The sequence below is a fragment of the Argopecten irradians genome, chromosome 13, assembly GCF_041381155.1.
Source record: "Argopecten irradians isolate NY chromosome 13, Ai_NY, whole genome shotgun sequence".
In the NCBI taxonomy this organism is placed as follows: domain Eukaryota; kingdom Metazoa; phylum Mollusca; class Bivalvia; order Pectinida; family Pectinidae; genus Argopecten; species Argopecten irradians.
Genome location: NC_091146.1, coordinates 16,301,366 through 16,318,651, shown reverse-complemented (window position 1 = coordinate 16,318,651; position 17,286 = coordinate 16,301,366). Strand labels below are relative to the sequence as shown.

The window sequence follows — 17,286 nt, the reverse complement described above, 5'->3', positions numbered from 1 at the left end:
AGTTTTGGAAAAAAGGTACATCTGATATTTTACTAAACTTTTCTTATTACAATTATTCTCAACAATCTGAAGAACTTTATTTTCATGTGAAAGCTATTGAAATTTATTCATTCATGTATATTTGCAATTTTAATGTCTATTAATTTTTAACATCAGGTAAAGATAATTGTTTGATAAATGTTTTATTTTAAATGAACATCAAAGCTTTGCTAAATTGTAGTTATTGAAACATTAGAAGTTTTAGACTTAACCATTCAGGTAAACGAAAATAAAAATAAAAATGAAACAGATTTAATTTTAGTTATCAGGCAGAAATGTTAATATTATTGTATCAATTTTTAAAAACATTTCAGAAAAACAAAAGATCAAATTCCATTCAAATAGAATTCACTAATAAGTGAATAAACTGCATTCAAAGTCAGTAAAACAAGAGACAATTGCTGTTTCTACAATTATATATTTTCATGGTGTTTGAATGGGAAAATGAATATATATATTTGGTATTGATACTCCTGTATACAACTAAGTTCTAAGTTTCAGAGTTTACCCTCAGGTCATATATGATTATGGTGGTGGTGTCTTTATTGTAATAAGTATTAAAGAACAAAGGTGATATATATGTATTGTAGAGTATTTGCTGTAATTGACTCTCTGCTGTAGGGTTTCAAACGATTCACTTATGTTGAAAGAAAATCCTATTTTTGGAAGTTAAACAATATTTCAATTTGTGTAAAGGTTAAAAATAAGCTGTTATCTCAACATCCATTAGCCAGACTGAAAAGACATTTTGTCAAAAATTTTATTCATCATAATTTTGATTACAATTGTTATCAATTCCACATTGCAATTCTTTCTGTTATGATTGTGATTTTGTCATACTGCAAAAATATATTGGAAATTTAATTAACTCGTCACAGAGTGGTTATGTAAGGCTATATATGGTTATATAATATGAGACCATATTATCTGCCTACAATCAAACTGATGATAATAATAATTTGGGTCTGTCATACTGAGGAAATTTTATGGCATCAAGCTTTTAAGTGGCATTTTAATTACAGCAAATATGGCATAACTAATTCCCTTAACATATACAAATATATTTTACTACTTCACAAACAATATAACTGATTTTATACTCTAATTTAACACTCACTTTATAACAGTTTCATACTCCTCTCACTTCACCTAAGTAAAACCATCATTTATTTAACATGATTCATGATCAGCTTGAAATGTTTTTATATATGGGTCGCGGTGGCTAAGTTGTTTCGACATCATTACCACAAGCCCTCAACCTCTGGGTTGTAAGTTTGAATCCCACGTGGAGCAGTTGCCTGGGACTGACAGCTGTAGGCCAGTGGCTTTGAAGACTAATTTGACCGGAAATTTCTAGCAATTTTGATATTAAACTTAACTATTATTATAGTAAACTGCTTTTCATATATTACATGTATATCTCATATATAGTATAGATTGAATAAAGCTAGAATATTTCTTTCTGCTTTTGGATTTAGTCAGGTTCAAGTTTTCATGCTGCCAGCTTATAAATAGTTTCCCTTTTTACTATTATTTGACAGGTGTTAAATTTAAAAAACAAGAAAAACAACAAAAATCAAAACAAAAAAGAAAAAGAAAAGTAACAGAATTTTATATTACATTATTAACATTTGCTATCTTAAAACTAAAAAAGAAATATGATTATTATTTATAATTACAAAAATAGTGAAATCCGAAATGTACATTTATTCGATTTCATTTCATTGATATATATATATAATTAAGTAAACAAATTAAAGTATGGAATTTTAAACTGTACAATGATTTCTGGTTTGTACAAAAGTAATTATTTTTCTTTAAACTTAGATGTTTTTTCTGAATATGACATAACCTGTAAATTATATGAATGTGTTTCCATGGTAACAGGTTCATCGCTGGCAAGGACCAAGTCAATGAAGACACGATTAGCTAACTATTCCACTGCTATCGAGGCTATTCAAGCGTCCAGAGGATACGATGACGACGAAGATGAGGATGAAGATATACCGTATATTTAATTTTATATTACTACTATTGAGTACAATCAAACCTTTCTATAAAGGACACCAAAAGGACATAACAAACTTGTCCTTGATGGACAGGTGTCCATTATACAGAGATCAATTACAGTGGACCCCTGATAATCTGGACGCTGATAGACTGGACGGAAATGTCATGCTGATAATCAAGGTGTCTGGATAATCGAGGGTTCACTGTGTATAGTAATGTGACCAAATCGGGTTGATGAATCTTTATAGATGCATGTCTTGTTTATAGAGGTGTCCATTATAGCATATTTTAACTGCATAATGCATATCAAATTTTTTGTACAATTAATAATTAAATTGTAAAAGCCGAATTATTTGCAGAGTGGAGATTTTTTCTTTGTTGTCTTTTATTTTATCTCCACAAAGATATCAACAATATGAAATTTTTAATTAGATTATGGATGTATATATATACCGCAAACAGTTTAGATGCAAACATTTCTTTACAGGAAAATATCATGTTTACTTAATTCTATCAATAATGTTCCTTCGACTTTTTTTCTCCTGTGGGTGTTCTATACTTAATGTACAACCAGTGGAGCAAAATGGAGGAAATAAAGAAAAATATCCTAGCCATATTGGTCATATCCCATCATCCCGTTTCTTCCAAATGTGGTCTTTATTAAAAGAGAACATGCATTCTTTTAAACTTCTTCATAACACTGACAGTTTTTCTTTTATTGTCAAAATGTAATGAAAATGAATCACGAAAAACATATTAGAGAATGTTTAGATATGCTTAGAAAATATTGTTGTTTTCTATTTCCAGACCTGGAGGTATTCCAGCTAAGAATGCCAAAGGTGAACGTCTCCTAATGTACATGGGTGTTATAGATGTTCTACAGAGTTACAGGTTTAAGAAGAAGTTCGAACACACAATGAAATCCATAGTTATAGACGGCGTAAGTATCGCAATGTTGAATGGTCATTTTAACTCATTCACCCGTGAAGACACATTTAGGCTCTTCTTAATCATGGACTAGACCAGTCCAATATGAAATTTCAGGGGTGAATGAGTTAATTTATAGGCATCATTTTGTCTTTGTTTTGTTGTAAACATGTTGTAAATTATCCACAAAATAGAAGAATTCACAGAGCTCATGAAAATAATTGTTGCAGTACATATGAAAACTACCTGGTTTAACTTTTCATGCCCTTGACTTGAATTGGGAGGAGAAGGATATTTTCTATCTGTATAGATCTAAAGTTGTCTGCCCTTGAAGGAAGGGTTGTAAGGCCATACTTTATGTATGTAAATTAACATAGCTTTATCAAAAACAGAATAATATTAACTTCATGAAGTCACAACCAAATCCAACTCAAGCAGATAACATATAGTCGGTTATTTTTTCGGTGTTAGTATTTTCTTGATTTTGCGAGACATTGCTATTATCATGAAAATTTGTTTAGAAAATATTTATACAAGGCTTAATCTTATGTATTACCCTCAAACCAGTTCGAAAATTTTAAAGCTCTTAAAATTTGATTATCTCATTTTAGATCAAATCGCAAAAATGTTGGCCAGCCAAAATAAAGAGCTATATGGTAACTCATTAATGATAATGCAAGAACAAAATTGTTTTCTAAAGTATCCGTCCTATTTCATTTGTATCATTCCTTCACCTACCAATCTTATAGCTGCAAGCAATTGCTGAACTTTTAATATATTTTTTTACTTTACAGGACACGATATCGGTTCATCGACCAAGCTACTATTCCCAAAGATTCCAGAACTTTTTTGAAAAACGTGTATTTAGAAAGCTACAAACTCGTAAGTTATTAATTCTGCTCCATTTATGACTTGTGTTATTTGTAATACATGTAACTTAAGTTTGTTCTTTGAGAATTTTCTTTGCAAAAAATGTATGTTTGATTCAATTGTTTATCGTTCATGCTTTTCATGTTACTTAGCAATAACTAAGTGTAGTATCGTTAATACTCCAGGGGTTGTGTTTTCTTTCTTTTGCAATATTCATTGAATTTGTCATGGGCAAAAAATGAAAGCATATAACTAGTTATGCATTGTACATATTTTTTTTATTAGTGACAATAAAGAATTCTTGAACAATGCCTAAATGAGTTCACACATGGTGCAGAAGAGCATAATCTAGTTCAAAACCAGCCTATTTAATGGAAAGGCAGATAAAATTTGCCCGATGTAAATCAAAGGCGATAACAAATAATTCTTTTTCTCCATCCAAAACTTTGGTTACTCAATAAACTGAGCCTTTAGTATTAAATGACATTATCTAGATTTGCTGAGAGCGAAATTAAGCTCAACCGCCTGAGTATTAAATAGTTAAGTAGCTTATCTTGTTAATGAAAGTGGTTAGATGTTGTTTGAGATTGTATTCTAATATTTTCTGCATTACTTTTCTTCTATTCAATCTAATGAATTAGAATGGCATTATATTATTCAAGCTTTCAAGTCCTTACTTTCATATTGCTAATAAATGTTTTGTCAATATTTTTTTGATGAATTTTGTACTGAACACATTTTAAGAATGATTTTTACACATTCACACCTGAAATTTTATAATGGACTGATCTAGTCTTTGATTTATAACATCCTAAACACATCCTCAGGGGTGAATGAGTTTACTTTCTTGTTGTTAGCTTCTGTTTCTGAGTTTTTGTTCTTGCCATACATTGAGAGTTATTTCATTTTGGCCTCTTGGCCCTTGCACTATTTTTCTCTGTTGTAGTTTCTAATGTCATGAGTTATTTCCCTTATTCATTAATATCATTCTTATTAAAATAGATAAATAAATAAATAAATCGGAAGCATATTGTAATCCAAAATATTTTTTTTTGCAAAATATATTACATAAATTGTCTGTTTTATTTTGAGTTGTTTGTTTTTCCCATTCACCCCATAGAACGATTCCAAAGTTTCTAGCTGAAAAGAAGTGGTACCTATATTATCTTTTGTGTGATTTAATATCATAAATATACCTGACTTATTAACTTCTATTTTAATTGATGGAATTGTTGTTAAGGTTTATTGACATCCCAAAGCATTAAACAAAACACTATCATCACATATTGATCACAATTTGATTTTAAAAAAATTAATGATATTGTCTAATAGTAAAAAGTTCAGATACCTGTGATATATAATTTCAATTTTTTTTCCATCAAGACTTGCCTGCAGGGGAAGTCGCCCTTATAAATGACTCTGTCTGTTGATATTAAAGTTGTTTAGCCTCATAAACCAAACCAAACTAATTATTGCTTACAGCTCAATAATTAATTTTTAATTGTTTTCATACTTAATCCAACTCTCTGGTTGGCACATTCTTTAATTTTTTTCTTCATATGCTATGAAGAATAAAACTGGAGTAATCATGACGTCACAATAGAGACGTCGACGTTGTGTATATTAAGAAAAAATTATCCATTGGAAAATCAAAAGAATTGTACATTTAAACGTACTTCATGTTATCAAGTAGTCTGAAAAACTAATTATAAGCTACGCAAATTCACAGTTTGCAAACAAAGTTTCTTTCATACCCCTATGAAGTTAAAAAATAGTAACTTCATAGCTTAAATACATGCTAAAAATTATCAATGCAATTTCGAGTTATTTTCCATATTAAACATGAAAATTGGTAAACCTTAATTATCATCCAAAAAACTGCAGGTTTAGACCTCTGTTGCTTTAAGTGATTAAAAAGAGCTTTAATAGAGTTGAACATCTGCACTTCATATTTTGTTTGTTTGTTTTGTGTTAATAAGAATTAATTCCTCAAAATTCTTTGTATCCCTCCTTTATAATTTCCATTAATCTCTTGATGATTTATAAATTTTTAACTGAAATTATCTATGCATTTAATTATTACGAGATTGCAAAAGATTGTTAAACTTTTTAAATGCAGTGAAAACCTACACAAAAAATTTTATGTGAGGAAAATTTAAACTTTTGTATTTGATAAGGACCAATCATTGGTAAAATAAAACTACTGTACACTTTCACTTTTGTTTATAGAGGAGAGAGAGCACTAAGTTTCTTCTTATTTGTTGTTCTTTCTATTTTGTGCTTTGCTAATATCAGTGGATCCGCCAAGAGGCACACAGAGATTCCGCAAAATAGTCAAACTAGGTAATTTTGGTAAAGCTTTTGTCATAATATAGTGATCATACATGGACTTAGCTACATCATTTCTGGTTTATTTTGCTATAAATGGGTTTGTTTGGAAATTTGATTTTTAATTGTTTTCAGTTTGCTATATTGCTACAATATTTCATGCAATTGCTATTACCACAATATCACATGCATATTTTTGCATCTTACTGTGAATATTCACTAAAATGCAGGTTGTGTTTAAATTCATTTTTTTTTATAATTGAAACACAATTTAAAGGTGTTATCTCTTTCTCCAGGTTTAGAAGCTTTTATTTATTGACATTATCAAAGTACTGGTGATTTTTAGTGTATTTATTATCAAAAAGTAGTGGCTGTATATGATTGTGAAAAAATATCTGTGATATAAAGTAGTAAATATAAAACATAACTCTTTCATACCTACGGATGTAATACTTGCTGGTCTAGGGCAATACACTCATGTCGCCTGAGGCTGTATTGCATGACTTCCCATGCAATAAAGCCTCGTGACGTCACGGCGTCAACAAAATCGCTATTTCCTCGGTTAAAATTTAACTTTTTTTTTCACAAACTTAGTTTTACTATAAAAGCTGCTAACAAAGGAATTTGTGTTGAAAATATCACATATTTTTTCATGTATAGAAAATTGAATCCCAGTCGTGGATTTCTTCGAATTTATTTCAAAATGGTGGGATATTATATTTGTGAAATTGCAATAAAACGTCGAGGTATGAAAGAAAAATACTCTTTCATAAGTGGATATGAAGGATAGGGATATTCTACCCTCGATATCACAAAATGTTGCAAAACCCTCGGGTTTTACTACATTTTGTGACCCTCGGGTAGAATATCCCTATCCTTCATATCCACATATGAAAGAGTCTTATATTATAATGATATAGAATTAACAGAATTATCCTGGCTATATGATCTAGGGGGATTACTGTAGAGCCAGTTATTTTTGTTGGTTAAAAATTTTTCGCAATTTTGACTAAAAATGAGAAAATCATGTTTTAGCAGTTTTAAATTTTACTATAAGGGTATACAAAATTCATTAATATCTCAGATCAAATTTTTACAACCATAGCATTTAGCTGTGAAAATATTACTCTTTTGAAAATTATGGGCTATACAGTATTTCTGATTTACAAATATAGATAAGAAACAAATAGAGTATTTGGGTAATTGATTAATATGTATGAGTTATCAGACCTGTTTACCCTTACGCTTTTTGCGTAAATTGTTACGCATTTGACACCTATTTTACGCCATTACGCGCAAACATGAAAAATTACGCATTTAGCTCATGTGCTGGTAAAAGGTAATATTGTATATCGAACGCACCCGATATTCTTAGTCGAACACACCTTATACTGTCAATTGGGCGCAATCGAATGCACCCCGCCTAATTCACGTCATTGGAACACTTCACATCGTGTATGAGCACATGGCAATCAAACGTTTGTAGCATCACAAATTCATAACAAAAGTCAGTAAACACGAGGGAGGCTAAGCTGAAGCGGTTTATGGCATGCCTAAACAGAAAAATTGAACTTGAACTGTCAAGGCCACAAAAGAAGTGTGGACAATCATTTAAATCCAGTTACACCATCCAGTTGAAAGGAACTGTATTGTTGCCTCACTAAAAGGAAATCATTTTGTTCATTACATTGTCTGCAAGTCTGACTTTAGATTCAAAGTACTGTGATTAATGTAATTAGCAAATTGTTGTTGATGTAATTATGATATGGATAAGAACTATTTATTCGTTTACTTATAAATGAAATTCATTAATTAAGTTATTTTTATTATTTTAGTAAGGTCATGTTTGATCAATATCTAAGTGTCTTAAACTGACAGTGACTCAACCGTCATTTTTTGTTGAACATAAGAAAATGAAACTTGCTTTTCAAAAGCTTGATTCTGTTTTGATAGTCATGTAAATTCTTTAAATCTGATTCAAATGCTATTGATGTTTTTTTCGTTTTTGTTTTGGCTTATCTTACAAGTTGTAATGTTCAGTATAAAAAACATTCTGAAAATCAAATGTCAATAATGTGTTTATTATTTAGATATGCACATCCATACTACCACTGTCTTTGTGTCCTGAATTCAGTTGGGGCTCTTTGAAACACTAAAAACTCTATAATGATTATGATCTATTATAGAGTATATCTGTATGTACCTGACTGAAGGAGATATTTTTCATACATGACTTAGTAAAACGTTCATTTCCACAATCATTGTGAGAAGAACATGCACATTAATAATGATTAACAGTAAATGCCTGAAATATGCAAGTTTTATGATATATTCAGATTGAACAGATCTGAAAATTACACATTGGAGGTTAAAATTACACATTTCAATCGTGGCTATTACACATGGCCAATTTTTCGGGTAAACAGGTCTGAGTTATGTCTATTTAGTACATTCAAATTGTCTACCATTACAACATTTATCTACCTTCATAAAAAACTTATCTATCCTAAACAACAGAGTTACCTACCCTTATAATAGAATTCCCTCAAGTGCTGCATTTGTAGTGCATATAGTCACTAGACAGTTAGAAACACGTAGAATGCATTCCAGTTTAGTTGGGTTTAATGCTATTAGATTGTTAGATAGAGGATAGTGGTATAACCATAGTTATGTACACTCGTGTTTATAATTTTCATCTGAAGGAATTAAAGAAAAAAAAAGATAAAGTCAGGTTTTGGTAAATTTACAATACTGCAATTTCTTTCACAGCTACATTTTGTACTAAAGTTTGTGATTTCCTTTTAAAAACAAATTCGCGAACATTACTACTGTATTCTAATTTATTAAGATTGAAAACTTGAATGGAATTTTATATCAAATAAATGATGTAGATGTTAAATAGCAAAGACAAACTTTCACTTGAATTGCAAAATTCACGAAAGTAAATCAATCATGAGAGAGAGTTGGTTTACAGTAAGTTTATTCATGATATTTCTCTCAATGCAAAGACAATGCTACTGCATTACTTGTTAATTTGTTTGTGTTTTTGTTAGCAATGAGACTGAATATTAACCAATTCCATTACTAGCGGCCAGGTTTTATCACAATTTTAACCCCTTAAGATTTCAGTATGAATCGAACTGTTCCAGCTGTAGAATTACAAATTTAAAAGTAAAGACACTTTTATTGGACAATGAGTTTATGACTTAGGCCAAAAAAATAATATGTCTGTTAGGGGTTACCCGACCGACCCAAATTTTTATATATTAATTACCCCCCACCCTATTTTTTTTCCCGACCGACCCAAATACGAAAAATTACCCCCCCACCCTATTTTTTTTTCCACTTTTCTACGAAAAAAATAGAAGTCAGGATTCTGATCTCGGACTCCGGTTTCAGCCAGTATTTAAGAGTGAAAGACACTTTTAAAAAGAAGTTCCTCCGACCTACCAACCCTGTTTTTTTGCCAATGTAACCCTAAACAGACATTTTTTGGCCTTATCTATGTAACAATAAGAATTAGCTTCACTACCTGCACTTAAAGCTCTTACTTGTGTTGTGCTTTGCCTTATGGATCTACGCTTTGCATTCCTGATTTATTTGAGTGATGACAGTGTGTTATGTTGGCCTTGGTTTCCTTATTTTATGATTATCTTCCTTATAGATACATTAAAAAGGTTCATAATTTATGACGAGGAATTTTATATGTCAGGATTTTGTTATGTTTTGTAAAAGAATTTGTAACAAAAGGAAAAAGAAAAATCTCCAAATACTAAAAAATAAAAATCAATTTATGTAAGATTATATAAAAATAAATGCTTGATATAAATTTAAAGTGTCCTTATGCATGTCAAACAATGAATATATAAATCGGATGATGGTTGAAAAAAAAAGTTGAATAACGGCATATCAATAATTGAAACACTGATTTTTGTTGAGCATTAAAGTTTTTATTGACTATTGAGTCAGGCAAATATATCTTGAAATAAAGTTGTTTTATTTAATCTAATAATTTACATGTACAGCAGTTTTGTCTTATATACCTTTAAAGTAATCCTATCGTGCCTATCAATTTAAAGTTATCAACGAAACACTGATGAATATATATACCTTACAATGCATCCATATTCTCTAACCAAAATAGATTTCAAGTTTTGTGTAAGTATTTGGCTGTGGCATATACTCCTGTGCGACTTATACAAGTACAAAAACTAGAAATTGGGGAAAGGTCTCTTCACGGTCACAGAGAGGTCAAATCTTCAAACAACTGATCAATAATCTTGGTCTTTTGTATTTTATCCAAAGATTTTTTTCCTCTATTGTATACTTTTGACATGTTGTATTGTACCAATAGTTAAATCAGGGACCTCTTATTTAGTATTATCGCTGCCCAAGTACTGCTCCTATGATTCTTGAATTTACAATAAAAATGCAACACTTTATTTGGTGTTTTAAAGAGGTCTTAGAAAGTTTGATAGACAAGAAGAAAGAATAAAAGTATAAGTAAAACATAAATTGTCTTGTTTAAGAAAGATAAGCTTAAATCAACACAATGCCTGAACTTAAAAGATAGACAAAATTAATTATTTCTCGCTACTTATAGTGTTTAACTAAATTTTCAAACTATTAAAAAAAAACCTAACCCATTTCCTGCTTTGTTAAAATCATTCAGTTAACAATTAACTATCAAATTTAATACTAACAATATTATTATGTTTATGATGGTTGTTGGTAATATCAAAATTTTGATATTAATATTTGCTATTTAAGTGGTTACCACACTAATCCCATATTCTCTCCACAGCCCTGAAGCATTCACCTTCTAAGAGGAAGCCTGGCGGTCCTAAGAAGTCTTCAGGTCATTCCGAGTCGGAAGGTGTGACAGAAGTTCCAAGGAGGACAGGGGTCACGGACAGGTCACATAGGACCATTAGTTTTACAGAAGACAAAACACCCATTCCAGGTGAGTATCAGAGTTGTCTGCCCTTGGTACTGCTTGTTGACATTGTCAGTTTATGAATAGAAATAACTTATGATTTAATAAGATAAACAATAGATGTAGACTGGAAGTGTCTTTGTCCATATCATGAAAATATACAGAATTATTAATTAACATAAACTTAGGGTGTACATCTGTCCATTCCAATTTGTACAATTCTATCAGTGTTTATATTTAAATTGTTATTTTTCCAGTATTATCCAACAGTATTTCAAATTCTTTTACATCTTTGGCATTGACAACATCTTGGGGTAGACAAAAGCTAAAAAAGAAAAACAAAGTTATTTATAGTAACTAATTATGAAAAGCTTTGTTTTCTTTGAAATTGAAGAATATGACATTTTGCATATAAACACATAAAAAATATATTTGGCCATAAAATATTACCCATATTCGGTCGAGATATTAAGAATAGTATGCAAATCATTAAGTGCAAAAGGAATGTTATATATATTGTATAAGCTGTAATTCTAATTTAACTACGATGTGCTTTCAAGGTACCACAGGAGGCAGGCCGGATCTGCTACCAGAAAATTCCACACCACCCCCAACATTTGACGAGGCGGTGGGCTCTCTGACACCCAAAAGAGGGCGTAGTGGAACAGACATATCTCATTCTCCTAAATCTGTATCCCCTTCGGGGGAGAGTATTAGTGAGGGAAGGAGGTAGGTTGTGGTTCATCTTTAATAATCAAGCATGGGTGAAAATGGTACCAAATGTTTTGATGAGACTTGAACACTTCAAACTTCAAACCAATTTTCTATTTGATAATTTCACCTGCAGCAGAAGGTAGATAATGATGCGTCTTCAATACATTGTCTATTTGGCAATTTCGCTTGCAACAAGTCATTGTGTTCCCATATACAGACAAGAAAGGCTTCTTTGTAAGAATCTTTAGAATATTGTTAAGTCTGTACAACATGTTGTTTACCTACTGTAACTTTTCATCTCCGTACTTATAGTACTTTGATTATTATTGAATACCTAATGTATTGTTAAATACCACAATAATCAAAGTACTAACAGTACTTTGATAATTATTTTATAGTTTACTTACAGTTCTTTGATTATAGTTGTATGCCTAATGTAACTTATTTGTCCTGTAGTACTTACAGTACTTTGATTACTGAACATTGTACACTAAATATAACTTATTTGTCCTGCAGTACTTACAGTACTTTGATTATGATGATTATAATGTAAATTATTTGCCTCTTAGTACTTTCAGTACTTTGATTTTATTGCAGACCTGAAGTACAGGTGAGCGGTACATTCCAAGTAACCTACCAGGAGTCGAGTACATCATTATCTCACACCTCCCCCGTGATGCGGACCTCCCCTCCCCTCAGCATCTCCGAGTCGACACCCACACATACAGACTACACTGAGGGAACTCCCAGCTACACACCATCTAGTCCGAGTTGCTATAGTGACATAGGTATCGGTTTATTGTCAAGCTATTCTATAATTTGTTTGTTGAAAAAGTAGATTGAATAATGATATGAATTATGATATTGTATCTATATGAAACATAACTTGGTTAACTATTCTTTAATAATACCCATAGCAATAATATTTTGTGATTTTTTAACTATTCAAATTGCCTTTTGTCCATGGTCCGTGGTCCGTCGTCCTTCCGTCTGTCTGTCTGTCCGTCTATTAACAATTCAAATTTGATATGAAGGTTCCCTTATGGCCCTTGTTGGGCATATTGCATTTTCGGACTGATCATTGAACAAGATGGTTGACAGACCGCCATCTTGGATTTTGATAGTTGAAATTTGTTACCACAATTTCTTGGAAAGTACTGAAGCAATCTGTCTCAAATTGTTTATGTAGGTTCCCCTATGTCCCTAGTTGTGCATATTGCATGTTGAGACCGATCGGTGAACAAGATGGCCGACCAGCTGCAATCTTGGACTTCAATAACTGAAGCCTGTTACTGCTATTTCTCAGAAACTAATGAAGGGATCTGTCTCAGATTTCATATTTAGGGTCCGCTAGGATCTTAGTTGTGCATATTGCATTTTGGACCAATCGATGAACAAAATGGCTGGCAAGTAGCTATTTTGGATTTTGATAATTGAAGTTTGTTACTGCAATATATTTCAGAAAGCAATGAAAAGATCTTTCTCAAATTTTATATGTAGTTTGTAAGAAAAGTTTGAAAAGCAGAGAAAAGATCAATCTTTCCATTTTCAGACGTAGATCATTCTTTGGTGGGGGCCAAGAATCCTCTGGGATCTCTTGTTTTTCTAAACCATTTAATCGGCATGAATTCTACTTTGGCCAGGAGTTCAGAATTCTATTCAGGATATTCATTTCAATGTATTATGTCTTTCAGGACATTAAAGTAGGTCGAATAAAAACATTTTGGAATACATTGCATTTGGAAATATTGATGAAATATCACTTTGTTACTTTGATATGAAATGAATAATAGAATTTTATTTTGAGAGTTTTATGAAATATATTTAAAAGATGATTATTTTGCAGAACATGGGAGAATTGAACTAAGGAAGGCAACCTTGCAGTTCCAAAGTTTCCTTACTTAATGTTTTTGTTTTCTTTAAAAAATATGTTAATTGCTTTATAATTTGAATTTAAAATGATTTATTGATTTATTCCTAGATCAAGCTTTCCAGGCAGAGCTGGACAAAGATGTACAAGTACAAGCGTCTCCCTCAACACTTTCTCCTGCAAGGTCAAAGGTCACTGTGACCACTACAAGTAGTACAGAGACATCATATACAAGTGCTCTGGAAAACCCGTACAGCAGCGATAGTGAACGGGGTCCAACAAACTCTGACAGTAACTATAGTGACAGTGCACGACCTTCGCCTGACAAAGTGGGTCAAGGTCGCATAAATAAACCACAAGTTCAAGGTCACATATCAACACCAGTGTCAAATTACAATGATATTCAAAACAATTCCACAAATGAGGAAGGTGAAGTGTCAAAGACCAAAGGTCAAAGTTCGCAGGGGTCTAATGAATTAGAAGTTCAGGAGTCAGAAGTGGTATGTATATAATATAGTTATTGTTGTTTATTGGGTTGTTCTTTAGTTTCATTTTTTTTTTTTTTTTAACTTTTGATTTAAATTTTTTCTTCTCTGGAATTAAAGAATTCTGCTTCATTAGTTATTGATTTCATGGCACAATCATATTTGTTTTTACATTGTTGCTAGGTTATTATTTAATGTACAAATCACAGAAATCCTTCTGCAGCATCATTGTCTTCCATTCCCTTACAAGTGTTTGCACATTCCAAGGTCACCGGCCACATCCCAAGGTCACTGGCCACATCCCAAGCCCAAGGTCAAAAACTGAAATATAAATTATATTTTTTGTTATTTGGTTAATTTACATCTGAAAGAAATGAATGTAATGTTACTGGAGATCATGGGGTGTCTAGAAACACACATTATTTAAAATATTCAAATTGGATCAGGTTATGAGTTTACACTAAATATTGACTGCATGTTATGTGAAGGTTGTGAAATTTTTATTTGGCTGAAGTTATACAATTAATATATTGACAACTGCATTTTGCAATAGAATCAATTTAAAAATAAATCCAATTTTGCATGTAATTTGATATTAAGCACTTGATTCACATTTTGTGTTGCATGAAGCAGATTAAAATTAGTTTTTTTTTTTTTCTCCATGTTAATTAGTAATTCGTTTGTTACAGCTTTATAATTAGATATGGAAAAAAATGATGATGTAATGCGTTCTTCAGTCTAGAAAAGGTTGAATAAAACATGCACAAATACAATTGATTTCAAAAACCCTGTAAAATTATATTTATAGTAACAAAATTAAACCTAACCATTAAGAATCAAAAGAAAAATGTTATAAGCAGTTTGAGTAGTTCTAGTAGTTTCTACTAGATATTACATTTCTTTTCCTATAAAATGGTTGTTACATGTAAAGAGTTTTTGAAAAACAAACATTTGTTTTTTTAAATTTCTTTTATTCCATAAAAATTTACAAAAGTACAATATATTTTATGTAAAAAGTCTCAATTTAAAAAAACAAACAAACGGAAAACTATGTGGCTTGGTTAACGTCTTCTGTAAACAGGCGTTTGGTTTTTAATATTCTTAGATGTATGCTTCATTGAGTTAGCACTATAGAATAGGCAAAGCTTATACACTATCACAAAAAGACAAAAGACGCGGACTTAAAGAATAAATACATACACTTATTCACTAGATTTTCTTTAGTTACTATTTCATGCCTAATTAGCTATTGATTCTGTCGACAGAATTAAAGAATTTTTCTTCAGTGGTAGATTCTGTGAGAGGATGTAGATACATATGTTGCGAATGTGTATAAATGTATATTTCCCGACAACTGCTGTACATATGTCAAGATTCTTCTTTTTCAAATTAGGAAAACACTGAAACTAAACAAAATAAGACATTAAAACATTATTAGTAGAGATCAACATCTTGTCATGTATTTGAAATGTACCGTCAACTTGGCCAACAGAAAAGCGTTTCACCCACCACCATCCACAAACAGAGACGAGTTCACTTTGAGTCTGATGACGAAGCTGAACCATCAGGCAGTAATATTGTAAAACCAGAAACTCCTAGTTGGCAAGAGGTGCGTAACAGCCTTGTCTACGCATGTCCATGCTGTTTTACTATGGAGACAATGTGGTTGCCATGGCTACAGAAGTCATGTGACATCCTGATCGTCTCACATGATGTTGTCATGTTACTATCTGTTATGATATATTTCTGTGACCTTTCCTCTCTCTGACCTTTTTGAGGATATATAGGTCTGGATTGATAGCATGTTTGTCTTGTTGCCATGGAAACTGCAGCTGGTAACCAACTACACAGCTGGAATGCTACTCTGTTGTAATTTCATATCAACATGTGATCATTCAAAATGTTGTTGTTGGTGATTATGTATATTTTTGTTTTGTCTAAATAATTATAATTATTTACAATATATCTTTAATTTATTTTGATGAAAAGCTGTGAAAATAGTTAAATTTTAATAAAAATGGGTACTTTCTGGTTAAATGTCGAGCTAGCTATATAGGACACACTCTAATTTTATCTTCTTCATAAACCCTGATATAGCGTACTTTTGATTACAATGAAATATTTCAGTATTACATATTCAAATTCACTTGACTTTCTTTTACATAATGGATACTGTCTTCTGTGTCTGGGCATGTTTTGTTTCTATGGAAACTCTTTGCATATTTGTTTTGGGCATGTTTGTTGTTATGGTTTATGTCTGGTACATAGGGCAATAAACACTTAACTCATTTGTTTATTAAGAAAACAAGGTGATGTTTTATTTTAGTGTGTTTTAAGTCTGTTTTGTGTTTTAAGTGAACATTTTCACACCCAACACATCAAATAGTAGTTAATGACATCAAGTTTATTTTTTAAAACAAGTATCATGATATAGTGGTCAATCTGTGGTCACCGTTAAACATTTGTTATGTATATACGATTACTTACTAATCGAATATCTCACCTACATAAATAAGCTCATTACTGCAAGATGACCTTCACCTCCTGGATGCACTTTACCTTCAGCTATATATGCAAAATGACCTTCACCTGTGAATTGTAAATGACCTTACATGAATTTGAGAAGGACCTTTGCCCTTTAGTGGTACAGAATTTACCTGTTTAATGGAGACATTCACTTTCAGATCTTCATATCATCCTCACGCTCTGGCTGTTTTAACCTCACTAGAAGCTTTAATGGACTGCACATATACATGACCATCACCTTTCAGCTAATGTCTGTGACCTTCACCTTTCTAGTGTATCACATTCAGCTACTGTCTCAGGTCTATGTGACCTTCACCTTTCCAATGTATCACATTCAGCTTATGTTGGAGGTCTCTGTGACCTTCGCCTATTACCAAAGAATAACCTTCACCCTACTTGTCAAAAATGCCTATATTCCTATCCCTGGTTAACTGTAATGTCTTTCCACATCAATATTGCACTCTCTCTGTTTCACTCTTTGCTTACTATTCCATGTATATTGTAGCCATGATATGAATTGTGGAAAGCTAGAGTTATACTGATACAAACTTCAATAAATGTACCTTTTTGTGATCAGTTGG

At 31.5% G+C, this 17,286-nt stretch overlaps 1 protein-coding gene across 9 annotated transcripts in view; it reads left to right on the top strand.

Moving 5' to 3' along the window:
- LOC138306749 (phosphatidylinositol 4-phosphate 5-kinase type-1 alpha-like) overlaps window positions 1-17,286 on the top strand; it is a 50,261-nt gene that overhangs the window by 20,491 nt on the left and 12,484 nt on the right. For 6 of the 9 annotated variants that reach the window (XR_011205908.1, XM_069247216.1, XM_069247215.1 and 3 more), the window contains exons 11-17: window positions 1,927-2,047; window positions 2,857-2,989; window positions 3,771-3,858; window positions 10,979-11,137; window positions 11,671-11,839; window positions 12,422-12,612; window positions 13,806-14,194. Coding sequence is in view for 8 of the 9 variants with exons in the window: in XM_069247216.1 (XP_069103317.1) it covers window positions 1,927-2,047; window positions 2,857-2,989; window positions 3,771-3,858; window positions 10,979-11,137; window positions 11,671-11,839; window positions 12,422-12,612; window positions 13,806-14,194 (1,250 nt within the window). In the remaining variant the exon portion in view is untranslated. Of the gene's footprint in view, window positions 1-1,926; window positions 2,048-2,856; window positions 2,990-3,770; window positions 3,859-10,978; window positions 11,138-11,670; window positions 11,840-12,421; window positions 12,613-13,805; window positions 14,195-15,671; window positions 15,789-17,286 lie in introns of all 9 variants that reach the window. The other 3 variants (XM_069247214.1, XM_069247212.1, XM_069247211.1) reach the window with 1 other exon arrangement.